Source organism: Cydia pomonella, chromosome 17 (genome assembly GCF_033807575.1).
Source record: "Cydia pomonella isolate Wapato2018A chromosome 17, ilCydPomo1, whole genome shotgun sequence".
Taxonomy (NCBI): domain Eukaryota; kingdom Metazoa; phylum Arthropoda; class Insecta; order Lepidoptera; family Tortricidae; genus Cydia; species Cydia pomonella.
This window is the reverse complement of record NC_084719.1, coordinates 3,786,370-3,800,118: the sequence shown is the minus strand read 5'-3', so window position 1 is coordinate 3,800,118 and position 13,749 is coordinate 3,786,370. Positions and strand designations below refer to the sequence as shown.

General features: G+C 37.1%; 1 protein-coding gene across 1 annotated transcript in view; it reads left to right on the top strand.

Annotated features, from left to right (window-relative positions):
- The window catches only part of LOC133527255 (ATP-dependent Clp protease ATP-binding subunit clpX-like, mitochondrial), a 66,611-nt gene that overhangs the window by 24,558 nt on the left and 28,304 nt on the right, over positions 1-13,749 (top strand). Inside the window, exons 4-6 of the mRNA XM_061864193.1 lie at positions 3,665-3,843; positions 6,249-6,365; positions 12,764-12,908. Coding sequence (XP_061720177.1) covers positions 3,665-3,843; positions 6,249-6,365; positions 12,764-12,908 — 441 coding nt within the window. The remainder of the gene's footprint in view (positions 1-3,664; positions 3,844-6,248; positions 6,366-12,763; positions 12,909-13,749) is intronic.

Genomic DNA, 13,749 nt, shown 5'->3' with positions numbered 1-13,749 from the left:
CTGATTTGTAAGAATCAGGTTTCAGTATTTTTTTTAAACGCTCATTTGATAGCCTAATTCCGATATATCACAGCTGGTTTGTCAATTCTTCACAGTGTTTTTTTTTTTAATTCCGTTAACTTCAGGGTATGGATAAGTACGTTAACTAAATAGCATACTTAATTTTCAAAAAAAATTTTTTTTTTTTGTAAGTCGCATTGTAATGTAAAATGTTGCATATAGCGTTAAGATAAGAAGAAGAAGAAAAGCTACACCGGCTCTAACCCTACACCTCCGACCCGAGAAGATTTAAATCCCCTCTCAATTGGAGAATCCCAATATGGACCGGCAAGAAACTCGGCGGGACACATCCTTTCAAAACATTACATCTTATAAAAAATTTACATGCTGCATTCAAATATCAAATATCAAACATTTATTCAGCAAATAGGCCACAGGGGCACTTTTACATGTCCATTTTTACAAACAATAAATTAAAAAAAAAAAAAACAATTACAAATATCGAATCTATGAAATAATAAATACTTTATTAGAGATGTATACTGTCTCTAAATGTCAAATTACACAAAAGAAACTATGATAAAAAAATAAAACCATAAAATACTAAATTCTTTAGAGATGTATAAGTCTCTAAGTGTCAGAGATAAAATATAAAAATATATAAATATATTAAATAAGAAAAAAAATACAATTTAGATTACTATAGAAATACGTTGTTGTAACACGGGCATTACATTTAACCCAACCAAACAATTGAAAACTGTGACATATCAATGTGATTTTGATCATCGATCGTCCGAGATAGTACGTACGTTTAGTAGCAAATGTATAAACTCGTACTAAACACTAATTAATATGTAGGTAAACAGGCCCTAAGGCAAGTTTACGGGCTTGTAAGGGCCTTATAAGATAAATATAAATTGTTGATTATCTCCGAAATGGAGTTAATTAGAATATCGGTGTCTTTGAGAAAGTGACTTAATTTAAGCTCAGGAATGCACCCTTGAAATTAACGTACCGTAAAACCACCCAACTATAGTCCAAAGCTCCCAACTATGGTCCACAAATAAACTCAATTTTTCTCGTTCAGGTGTGTATTTTACTATATTTTTGTAGTTCTAAGGCAAGGATGTTTATAAATGGAAGGTAAAACTAGGAGTAAACCACAAGGAACAATGGTATAGATACTTAATTTCCTTTTGAACTTGTGGACCATAGTTGCAGTATTGGACTATAGTTGGGTGGTTTTACGATAAATAAAAAAAACACGGTGTATTACTAGAAATTAGTAATGAAATTGGCAACTATTGGGGTTATACCGATCACTGAGACATCTACGTTATAAAGTACTCCACATAATATAATTACATCCACATACGTATGTCGTTATGTCGCTTGCTACGTTCTTCCTGACACCACTCATACACGTGCAGATATCACGTCTTCATGCACTAAAATCCAGTCAAATTATTATCGCCTTTACTCCCTTATCATAAAGTCTACTTCCTCAGCTCTGAGGGCCTACCGCGAACACCGAAGTTCTCAAATTACGGGTATCTTTCTCTTTTACTCCAATTAGGGCGTAATTAGAGTGACAGAGAAAGATGCCCGCCATTTGCCAACTTCGGTAGGCCCTCTGACGTAAGAAACTTTTTGACCTTCACTAAAGATCACTGACTTTGTAGTAGCGTTTATAAATAGAACTCTATTATTGTAGTTATTGAGATCGTTTTCGTTTAAACTTGTTATCATATCGCAAATCATAAGTCATTCAGATTGGAAGCTATTAATGTTAATTAACCACTTTGTAATCAATATGGTGAGGGTTATATTATTATGTTATTTTCTTCCATTGTTTGTTTTTCATTTTAATGATACTAATTATCAGTGATCGGAACTATGGGAGTAAAACTTTAACAAAACTTATCAAGCGGACGTAAAAAGAGTGCTTATAGCCTTAAACATATTCGAATATCTATGAATGTAAATATTTTTATGGCTGTAAGTACTATACTATTCCTATCCCTATGGACATGAATATTTTTAGGGCTGTATGCACTATTTTATGTCCGCTTAACAAGTTTTACTCCCATAGTTCCGATCACTGCTAATTATACATGTTTTTTTATGATGTGCAAAATAGATTAGAACAGTCGAAGTGTATAAGTATAATGGAGTTCAGTAGAAATTGCGAATAATGTAAACGAACCAATTTACCTTCAATACTTAATCTCGCACTTTTTAAGGAAAACCGTGATCTTATCAACAATTTATATACTTAAATCTTTTATTTATATCAATTTATAGTAACAATATTAATTATTGATATTTTGAGTGAAAATAACAAAATCGGTCAAATTTTTGCCATTTGCCATTGCCATTGAACCTCTTTAGCAATACTTTCATTTCCCCATATTGACATTTTGTGATATTTGGTTCATGTTCAGGGGTCAAGGTTCCGTAATCAACATAAACTCTTAAAGTTTCCCCCGTCAGTCTGTCTGTCTCCCTAGAAATCCATAGGTTTGAATCATACCTACCGGTATATGTATGATACTAGCTTTAATCGCCGACTGTACTTTTACACTCAAAGCCAAACTCAATTAAGTTGTATAGTTTTATCACAGAGTTCCTATGGCCAATTTCTGTCTCCATCATCAGATCAGCTCGATGGTACCATAATATTGCATTGTCGCCCACTTACATATGCACATTTTTAGATTCATCGGAAACCGGGAAGTAGATCAAATTTAACTTGTGAGATTTGACCCGTACAAACATACAGTGACGTCTGAAAACATCGACACAATCGAAGTGCCAAAAAATATATATACACGACCTTATGGCCATATATTAGGGTAGTGTATACATATTTTTGGCACTTTGTCCGTATCGATATTTTCAGACGTGACCGTACATAGGTACATTGCAAGTTAAATAAAAGCTTGTAAAAATAATCACGTAACAGGGTACTTATACATTTAAAGATCTCTCTATAGAAAATCACATCGAGAATACTACGAATCGGCCGAGGAAACTCAAAGGGTGAGTTTCTAAAGTAGTTAACGTGTAAAAAACTGTTTTACACCAACCACGTAGCGAGACGTGAAAGTGATCGTAAAATTGAAAACTTTGTAACCCGGAATTACGCAGTTGTGACGCAACGCTGCTTAATTGAGATCGTTTAATTTGTTACCTACCCATACTTGTTTATATTGATGATGACGGATAAACATTGACACACTATTATAAACATACCTACGAGTTCGTATGGAACGAACTTCGGATACAAAGTGTTAATATATGCTTCCGTGCTCTTTTCTTGCGACCTGGAATTGTATTCATGCCAAATAGTAACCAATTGTCTATTTCTCTCCGTGTAATAGTGTTAGAAAAAGAGAAATACATTTTACTGTCAATGTCAAGTATCGAGTGGGTCATTTTATAGAGATTTGAAAATAATCTTTAGGTTTCCTTTATAATTTTTCATTATAAATAATTATTTGACATTTATAACGATTTAAAATTTGGTTAAATAATTTATTATGATGTCGGGTTTTCTTATTTATTTTAATTTGCTTGGTTCTTAGTCGATTTTAGTCTCAAACTTCTGGGCCAATGCGTTTTCAAAATCCCAGAGTTCTAAACATGCATTTTGTTGCAGAAAACCGCCACCGCCTCCAAAAAAGATCTTCGAATACCTTAACAAACATGTCGTCGGCCAAGAATACGCAAAGAAAGTGCTCTCCGTCGCCGTATACAACCACTACAAACGCATATACAACAACGTCACCAGCGGCACTCCTAGCGACGCACATCATCCCTTACACCACACGCACAGAGGTAAGCTTTTGACATGTTAAACATAGTCGAAACTAAACTTACTTGTAAGTGTATTTAAGACTAGATTATTATTTATGAGGTTTGTTTCACAACTATTATACTCGTTTGTGAAGGATTCTGAACTTAGAGTTCATAACAAGTTTAACCTATATTTGTGCTTGGAGTACCACAAGGAAGTGTTCTTGGGCAAACATTTTGACACGTCAACGCTTACTTAATTTGTAATATTATAATGTAATTACTTATAATGACGCCTCTAAGAAAGGGATATTAATTTTTCAGGTTTAATTCACAGCTATTAAGCGATTGTTCTCGTACGTGAGAGATTTTAGATCTCTAGTGCTTATAAAAAAAGAGTAGTGACATTTCGTTTTCTTGGACCAACATTTTACGAAAGAGCAAACAGCAAAGGATTATATATTCGTGCAACTCGCCACGAATGTTACTGAATTTTGAATTAAATCATAAGGAAGTCGTCTTGAAACTAGTTTCTAGCTCGTTTACATAAATAGGGCGTAAAAAGCAACGCAATAAAATAATAATTCAATTATGTATTCAATGCACTAAAACACAGCCACATTTTTAGGTACATGTATATTTTGAAGAAAGCTAAAGTAAAATAATAGTCCAAGTGGGACATAATATGTAAAAAAGATATACAATTTTTGCCTGGTAACAAAAACAATATTGATTTATTTACTTTAGTTCTAGTCTCGAGCAGAATCTTGTATTTACATTATGCTGTCAAACTTGAACAACTAACAATCCTGCAGTTACCAATTAACGTATGCAGTATTAGCTAGCAGAAGCCTGTAACTTCGTCTGCGTGGGATGATAATGATTGATAAGACCGCTCTATGTCTTTATTTCCGTACCAAATTTCATGTAAATCGGTTCAGCGGTTTAAGCGTAAAGAGGTAACAGATAGATAGTTACATTCGCTTTTATAATATTAGTACGGATAGGGATGGCAGAGATTATTAATGAGTTTAATGACTAGTAAGTGCAATACGAGAGCGGCAGCCGCGACCACATAGCGGGCAGGAGATTGTCATGCCCAGTGTGAAGGAAGTTAAGCCATGCTTGATTGTGTGCAACTATTCCATCTCCCAGGGTCTTCCTACGAAAGATCAGATAATAAACAAATAAATATTAGGAGACAATATTGCACAAACTGACCTAGTTCCACAAGCTCAATAAGGCTTGTGTTGTGGGCACTAGATGGCGATATATATGACGGCTGCCGATCGTAATGTTCCTGCGTAATTTTTTCATGGTAGTCTCAATAGATAGGTAGGATAGGTTCATGAGGTTGCTTCAGATGCCCGAAAGGCAAACTGTCCAGAAGTCGACTCAGGGAACGAGACAAAGATTCTCACGTTGCACAATTTCACATTTTGACATATACTCAGGAACAAATTATCTGTGACGAATACAACTAAATGCCCTTAGCAGAATTTGAACCCGGGACCTCCTGCTTCGTAGATCACTACCAACTAGGCTAGGTGGCCGCTAATGCATCGTTTTTTCATCTCTGTAATACAATTAAATGTCAAGTATGTGTCCTTAGTAACAAGTAAATAATGATAAAAGGGTTGTAAAATGGAAACCTGCTAAATGAGAGCTCAACTAATCTCCGAAGGTCGGGCGCTATCGATTGGTCACACTCTCACGTTTCAAGGAAAGTGGATCGGTTTTTCCACTCGATAAAAAAGCTGTTTAGTATGCCATCTCGGTAGATGTAATCGTTGTTTTGTAAGTTTTAACGCGCTGTGTGGCTTTTTATTACACGTCCTTGCATTTTCAAGTTGTTGCGGGGATTTCAATTTGGCTGATGGATTATAAGAGTTTTTCAATATTTAATACACGCCGTGCAATCGTATGATGCTCGTAAAATTGAGTGTATGATTAGAACAACAAAGTAAAAAATAAAAACCAGCTATAAAACACAAACTAAACCAAAGCGAGCGATCGTTTTATTTGGGAGTTATCTATGACTGTACTGTTTAGAGAAAAACCAATACAATATGTACGCACCTCTGCAAGTATTTTCAATCCGATTTGATTGTACGAAAGACGTCAGATCCGGGTTTAGATCCAGATAATTCTCTATTAATAAATAGATCCTATCAGGGTCCATGTGAAACTCACAACTACTACGAGTATGTAACACCTGTACAAACCATGGATGCAATAAAGAAAGAATAAAGAATAAAGATCCTAATTGTAAACCCTACCGTCCACTAATTTACCTACGGAAGACCTGTCGGATCGTTTAGATCCAGATAATTATCAAGTAATAAATGGATCCTAAGTATAAACCCTACCCTCCACTAATCAACACAAAAATGGAACGGCGTGCATGTTAGCTTAGACGCAAATTATAATTGTATTTTTTATTTCAGATCTCCTGCATCTAAGTCACGGCAACCAGACCGGCGGAGCTGATGTCCTGGAGAGACAACACCATGAACTGAGACTAGACAAGAGCAACGTACTCCTTTTGGGGCCTACTGGCTGCGGTGAGTCATTTCTACTGCTATAAATGTCGTAAATGTAGGCATCAAATGTAAGGGTCATATAGAGTTGATCTGTGGAGGGAACCAGACGGGTCGATGTCTTGGAGAGACGACACCATGAACTAAGGCTAGATACGAGCAACGTACTTCTGCTGGGGCATATTGGTTGAGTCATTCCGACTGCTAAAAGTGCTATAACTGTAATAAATATAGGCATCAAATGTAACGGTTCGTTTAGAGTTGATCTGTGGAGGGAACCAGACGGGTCGATGTCTTGGAGAGACGACACCATGATGAACTAAGGCTAGACAAGAGCAACGTACTCCTGCTGGGGCCTATTGGTTGAGTCATTCCGACTGCTAAAAGTGCTATATCTGTAATAAATATAGGCATTAAATGTAAGGGTCGTTTAGAGTTGATCTGTCACGGGAACCACACAGGTCGTTATCTTGGAGAGACGACAGCATGAACTAAGGCTAGACAAAAGCAACCTACTGCTGCTGGGGCCTACTGGTTGAGTCATTCCGACTGCTAAAAGTGCTATAACTGTAATAAATATAGGCATCAAATGTAACGGTTCGTTTAGAATTGATCCGTCACGGGAATCAGACGGCTCGATGTCTTGGAGATACGACAGCATGAACTAAGGCTAGATACGAGCAACGTACTCCTGCTGGGGCCTACTGGTTGAGTCATTCCGACTGTTAAAAGTGCTATAACTGTAATAAATATAGGCATCAAATGTAACGGTTCGTTTAGAATTGATCTGTCACGGGAACCAGACGGTTCGATATCTTGGAGAGACGACACCATGAACTAAGGTTGAGTCATTAATATAAATATTAATCTTACGGTCTTATTTATTTACGATAAAGATCTTACGTCATTGCAGTTTGCAGTGAAATTCTCGAAATGTTAACTGTGAATTATGGTACTATTCTAGAAACATTATAAAGAGTGGCTAAATTTTTGTTAGCTAAGGTTTTTTAAACGATTCACACATACTATCCTTCAATCCATATCGTTTTGTTATGTTTTAAGACAAGATGTACAATATACTCAATGTTATACTCGTACAAATGATTTTTGTCCCAATTCGAACCTTGTCAACCATGTCATCAGACAACCAATATGAAAGACGATAGCGGTCTCATATATTGTCATTGTGACGATGCGAACAGGAAATCAAATTCCTTGACTATTCATGTGGCCTACAAATAATAAAAACACAATTGTTTATATTTCTGTTTACCATCATTTTTAAAGTCAGCTGTGTTTTGTTGTCATTATGCCAAACTACATATCAATTCTACGTATACATACCACGCTTTCTTGACGACCTCGAAAATTACGGACGAATTCTATATTTATACACTTTGTCAACGTCAAAGATATTATAAAAATATCCGTTGCCAAAACCGCACACGTGTTAACAGTACTGGCAATAGTTTGGTAAACACTATCAGTATGGGAGGCGCGTGCGTCTATATTCGCTATAACTATTTTTGTAAGTGCATTTGTCATTCGTACGTGACATGAATTAAAAATGGTGACGAAGACTTACAGATGCGTCTTTGGTTACAGATCTTACTTTAGATATGTTGGGAATTTATTTCGCGCCATTGCTCACGACTTTCCCCGTAGATTTCGTAAGACAGTATCCCAACCCCTCGTACTCTTCGTTCCCTCATTGCTGAGGATAGCGACCACACGCGATTTGTCTTCGTTTTGTACGGGAATAAACCAATGTGGACTGGACGGTGCAAACTCCCGCCAGCCGACCTCTTCATAGACCCCTGGTACATTCAAAGGTATTAAATATCGACACGGACAAAGTGGCAAAAATATGTATACACGACCTTATTGCCTATACATTAAAGTAGTGTTTACATATTTTTGGCACTTTGTCCGTGTCGATATTTAATACCTTGACTGTACTACACCTACCTCCTCTATAGAGCTACTCGTACCTCGTCGCTACCTCTTACTATTGTCTCTTGTACGAACTTTGCCCCCCCCCCTCAGGCTCTTAGGGGTTAATTCCTGGGATAAAAAGCTTTGTGTAAGCTAATCTGCAGAGCTTTGGTGGGGAGTTGGGAACAACAAGACGCTTACCCTTTTGACGTGGGATTTAACACATTCACCGTTGAGCTACGATCGTAGCGCTACGTTGTAGTCGATGAGATGGGTTTCCCGGTATGTAGTGAAAAATATATCATAAAAAGTGACATTGTGACAAGGGCAACCGATAATAGCGCTTCCTCTACTACTACTACAAAAGTTTCACAGGACCATCTCGTTCAGACTTGGTACAGTCGCCATCAGATATATCGGAGTGGCCGAGGTGGTCAAAATATCTGATCACGCACCTAACGCCTTGACAATAGAGGCGTGTTCAGATGTTTGTGAGCACCTTGGCCGCTCCGATATACTCGTATCTGATGGCGACTGTACAGTACCGGCCAATAATATATAACCTCCATGTTTTACGGTAGAACTGTTGTTTATGCGCGACTTACACGATTTCCATCTCTTTACGTTACCAAAGAGAATTTACTATAGAGGTGTATCGTCAAAGAAAACTGTGGAGCGACATAAATTTACTGCCATCTTTCGAAACATAATTAAAAGTATTAGAACGCCATTTGACTTTGATACTTATACTTTCACTGATATGTGTTCAAAAACACAACATCCACACACACACATCTCACACACATCACACATACATCTTTCCTTGTTATTTAGCTTAAATTTCACATGACTTTGATGTTCACTTTTATTTTTAGGTGTTAATCAACTTGTACTGTATATAGACAAGCTGTAGAAATTTGTTTAAAGTATTGTAAAAATTGTTTGCATTTATATACGATAATTTTTTGTATTTAAAAAGTGCATTAGCTTCGTATTTTGATATGTAAATTAAGGAAACTATAGGTCAATTTACTGCTGCTTAATCTACTGATTAATGTTATTGAATGACTGTTTGTTTCTGAATAAATAAAAAAAGTGGCGCCATCTTACCGGACACGAAACGATGCTGCTAATTGATGGACTTCCGTAAATCGTGAACAATCAACAAATATAGTATGTTATTGTTAGTATTGTTACTATCATTGTAGTAGCAGTGATTAATGACACGAAACGAATCATTAAGCAATCCGCCTTGATCGCTAATAGGTACTAGCAAGGTCTACTGTATACCTTGACACCTTGTGAGGAATTCTTCGTGGCTACTAATTTATAGTGTCGATTATTGGTAAATCGTAATCTTACATACATACATCAATACAACACACGCGCACGCACACACACACACACACACACAGACACAGACACACGCAGACACACACAGAGACACACACACAGACACACACACACACACATACACACACACACGCGCACACACACACACACACACACACACATTTAGTCTATGCTTTATTTGTATATATACTTTTAATATATATATATATATATATATATATATATATATATTAAAAGTATATATATATATATATATTAAAGAATAAGATAGATAGATAGATATAATACTCTTTTGGCACACCTCAGTAAAAATATACAGGAAAAATAAACCATTGATTAAATTTAGAGGCAGACAACAGGCGGTCTTATCGCTAAAAAGCGATCTCTTCCAGACAACCTTTGGGTAGCGGAAATAGAGAAGTTAATCGAAAAAGTATAATAAGTAATATATAATCAAATGTAAATTTTGTAAACTTTATCAATTTGTAAATTCATTATAAAATTATAATGTTAATATCAAAACTTCTCTTAGTGTAGATCTAAATCTGTAATCTGGAAGAGCGAGGTCTCCTGACACAGGTACTTCATACCTAATAGGAGGACTTGACCACTGTGTATTTACCAACTAAGATTGAAATGAAATAAATGATTATCTTATCTTATTATCTTACATATTTAGAGAATCTGAGGGCCTACCGCGAAATTCGTAATTTCGCTATTTGCCTTTCTATGGCGCATGACACACTGCATCCGATTCTCAAGCCGCTCCGATGTTTGAGTGAGCCAACGCTATGCGCGTATTATAGCATCCCGCTCGCACTTGCGAATCGCATGTTTGCCAAGCGTCTATCGCTTTTGCATATACGAGCGATAGAGACAGATAACGAAATTTTTTGCGATAGACCCTCTGGTACTGGAGCTACGAGTATGATGAGAATGACAAGGTTTTGAGGCTGGGGTTCTTCACATTGCAAGCAAGTTGACTGTTCCGTTCCGTTCTGTTGTGCGAGCAGGACATACCTAAATATGTACATACTGCTATCTCGCTCATATACCGCATGTGAATCCAGTGGAATAACCACGTAAAGTGTGAAAAATCATTGTTGTTAAAAAGTCGTTATGTCTAAGCAAAATATCGTGCGACGGTAGACCGCGAGCCAGGAACAGATTTCCATGACCAATCGCCTCCCGGCCGAAAACTCGTGTAGTGGTTAACGGCTAGGTATGGTGAACCCTCGTAGACGTAAACTGCCGCTCCGTTGGTGGGTTGAGGAATGGCAGCCACCGAAACACGTAAAACAAAAAAAAAGCTATCGCCTCCCGTTTGATACTTTGTCAAATGATAGTTTATATGATATTGTTAATTTAAAAAATCGTCAGCCGGTAATATCGCGGTGGTAAGAAAATCAGCTGGTCGCTTGAACATGTAAAAAAATAAGCTCTATACCTTTTTATGATAGCAATAACAAATCATGAAACTCTGCATATAGCATTCATCTGGCGTAACGCCTGAAAAGCCATCAACGGATTACGCATTATACACATTACGCATACTTTGCCGCACATAAAGTGGTAAGGCGCATATTTTTTACATGTTCATTTTACAGCTGACGGTCTTTCCACCGCGATACAACCGGCTGACGGTTTTTTAAATTTAAAATAGCATCTAGATTATCATCTGACAAAGAATCAGCCGGGAGGCGATGACTGACGAAATACTAAAACCGTTTTTGACAACCAGAGTTCTCGAATAATGTATGGAACCGTACAGCGGCAGCGCCATCAAGACGAATTTGAACACGAATTTGTCTGAGGGCGCCCACCAGCCGGAGCGGGCGGTGCCATTGTAGGTATAATTCTTCGCACGCGTCCGCGCCTGTTAGCGTCGCTCATACTATTTTTCGCTCACCCGCTCCATGCAACCGCGCCTAGCGGACGCCCTTAGACTTAACATGTTTACGAGTAATTAATCCTTCGAATAATCTAAACGCATTAATTTGATTACGTGAATTATTGAATGGTTTATTTCATGTTGATAGAATAACAGAAATATGCAAAGGTGCAATACAAACTGTTTTAGTAGTCGGTTAATAACATTAAGATACAGAGCGTGAAGCCCTACTGTCTTAGCTTATTATAAATTATCACAATCCAATTTGTACCTTAATACTTACACATAAGGTACAAACTAAAATTTTAAATAGAAATCAAACGAATGTATTTACAGATACTATGAAAATTCGTTTATGTCCATGACGTCATCTAATGCAAATGTCATGTTTGTTAGGTGATGCATTTGTTCTTAATCGTGTTTGAATTACTTATGTCACTGCAAATATTTTGTATTTTGACGACCGGTCTGGCCTAGTGGGTAGTAGACCCGGCCTATAAAGCTGATTGTCCTGTTCAAACCCCGGAAAGGCCATTTATTTATTTATATTATGTCAATTCAATTGAAATTTCGGCCGATTATTGTTTGGTTTTCGGAAAATTTCGATAAAATTTGGTGAATATAAAGAGTTACCTATTCTGTACCATGTAAGCGCAATTTTAATGTATGTCCTACAAAATCTTCATAACTCAGAGGACGAACACGCATGATACTTTTGTAACTCAACAAAATTACATAATGGTTTTGTTCCAAATTAAGGCGTGTTAATTCTGCCAAAAATCAGGAGCTCTTCAAAATTACCAACTTTTATCAAAGTTGGATGAAAAAAAAAATGCGTGAGTGTCGTGGAACACTCGGTTGGAACGAATTAAAAAAAAAGCTCGTGACGGAAACTCGTCATATTCGTGTCCGTGTCCAAATAAAAAAGGGTCGTTACGGGTTTTCGTGACGCAAAAATCTTACACATTTTTTCGCGTAGCCCCATTCCGCCAAATCCCTACCGTGCGATAAGGAACTTCGTTTCAAAAAATGCGCGAGTGTTTTGGAACTCTCGGTTGGAACGAACTTAAGAAAGGGTCGTGACGGAAAACTCGTACACTTTTTTTCGCCTAGCCCCAAGCCGCCAAGTCCATACCGTGAGATAAGGAACTTTGTTCCAAGAAATATAAATATCGCTCTAGGGATAGACCACACGACTCTTTCCTTGCAACCAAACTAATTGCATTTTCTTTTTAAATTCCAGGCAAAACTCTCCTCGCCCAAACGATAGCGCAATGCCTCGACGTACCGTTCGCGATATGCGATTGCACCACCCTCACGCAGGCCGGTTACGTCGGAGAAGATATCGAGAGCGTCATCGCCAAATTACTCCAAGACGCCAATTTCAAGTCAGTATTATCCTTATTGAAGATTGTTGGCGGTGGCAGTGTCGCCCTGTAGTATTTTAATAAATCCTTAGTAGGCTAGATATGGCAGCCTGGTTGGTCGGCCACGCCACGTCGAGAACGAGCTTGTACAGATTGACGTGATTTTGACTTTGAAATTAAACTGGTAATCATATGTTATATTGCAATTGGTCTCCTCTACATGTAGAATGGAAGGTCTGTTTTTTAAAGGTCCCCCGTTTCATATTTTTTAATAATAGTACATTATGATACAACTGTGAAGATTTGGAAAATCGCAACGAGTGATGATGAGTGATTTGAAGACGATAAATTGACACCAGTTGCTAATTACCTATTCGCATATGTATCGTACAACGTTTTACAGTATATATGGCCTTTTAAATTTATCGATCAAAATACATCGACATAATTACGTAATGTGCTAATTAACGCACTAGTGCCGCAAATTAGCACCATGCGTACTGTAATAGTACATTACGATACAAGTGCGAAAAATAGGAAATTTGAAACGAGTGGCGATAAATTAAAACACGACCGAAGGGAGTGTTTTAAATCGACACGAGTTGTGAATTACCTATTCGCACATGTATCGTACAACGTTTTACAGTATATATGGCCCTTTAAATGTTCGACACAGTAACGTAATATGCTAATTTTCGCACTAGTGCGGTAAAGTAGCACCATATGTACTGTAATAGTACATTACGATACTAGTGCGAAAAATAGGAAATTGTTTTAAATCGACAAGAGTTGCGAATTACCTATTCGCACATGTATCGTACAACGTTTAAATGATCGACACAGTAACGTAATATGCTAATTT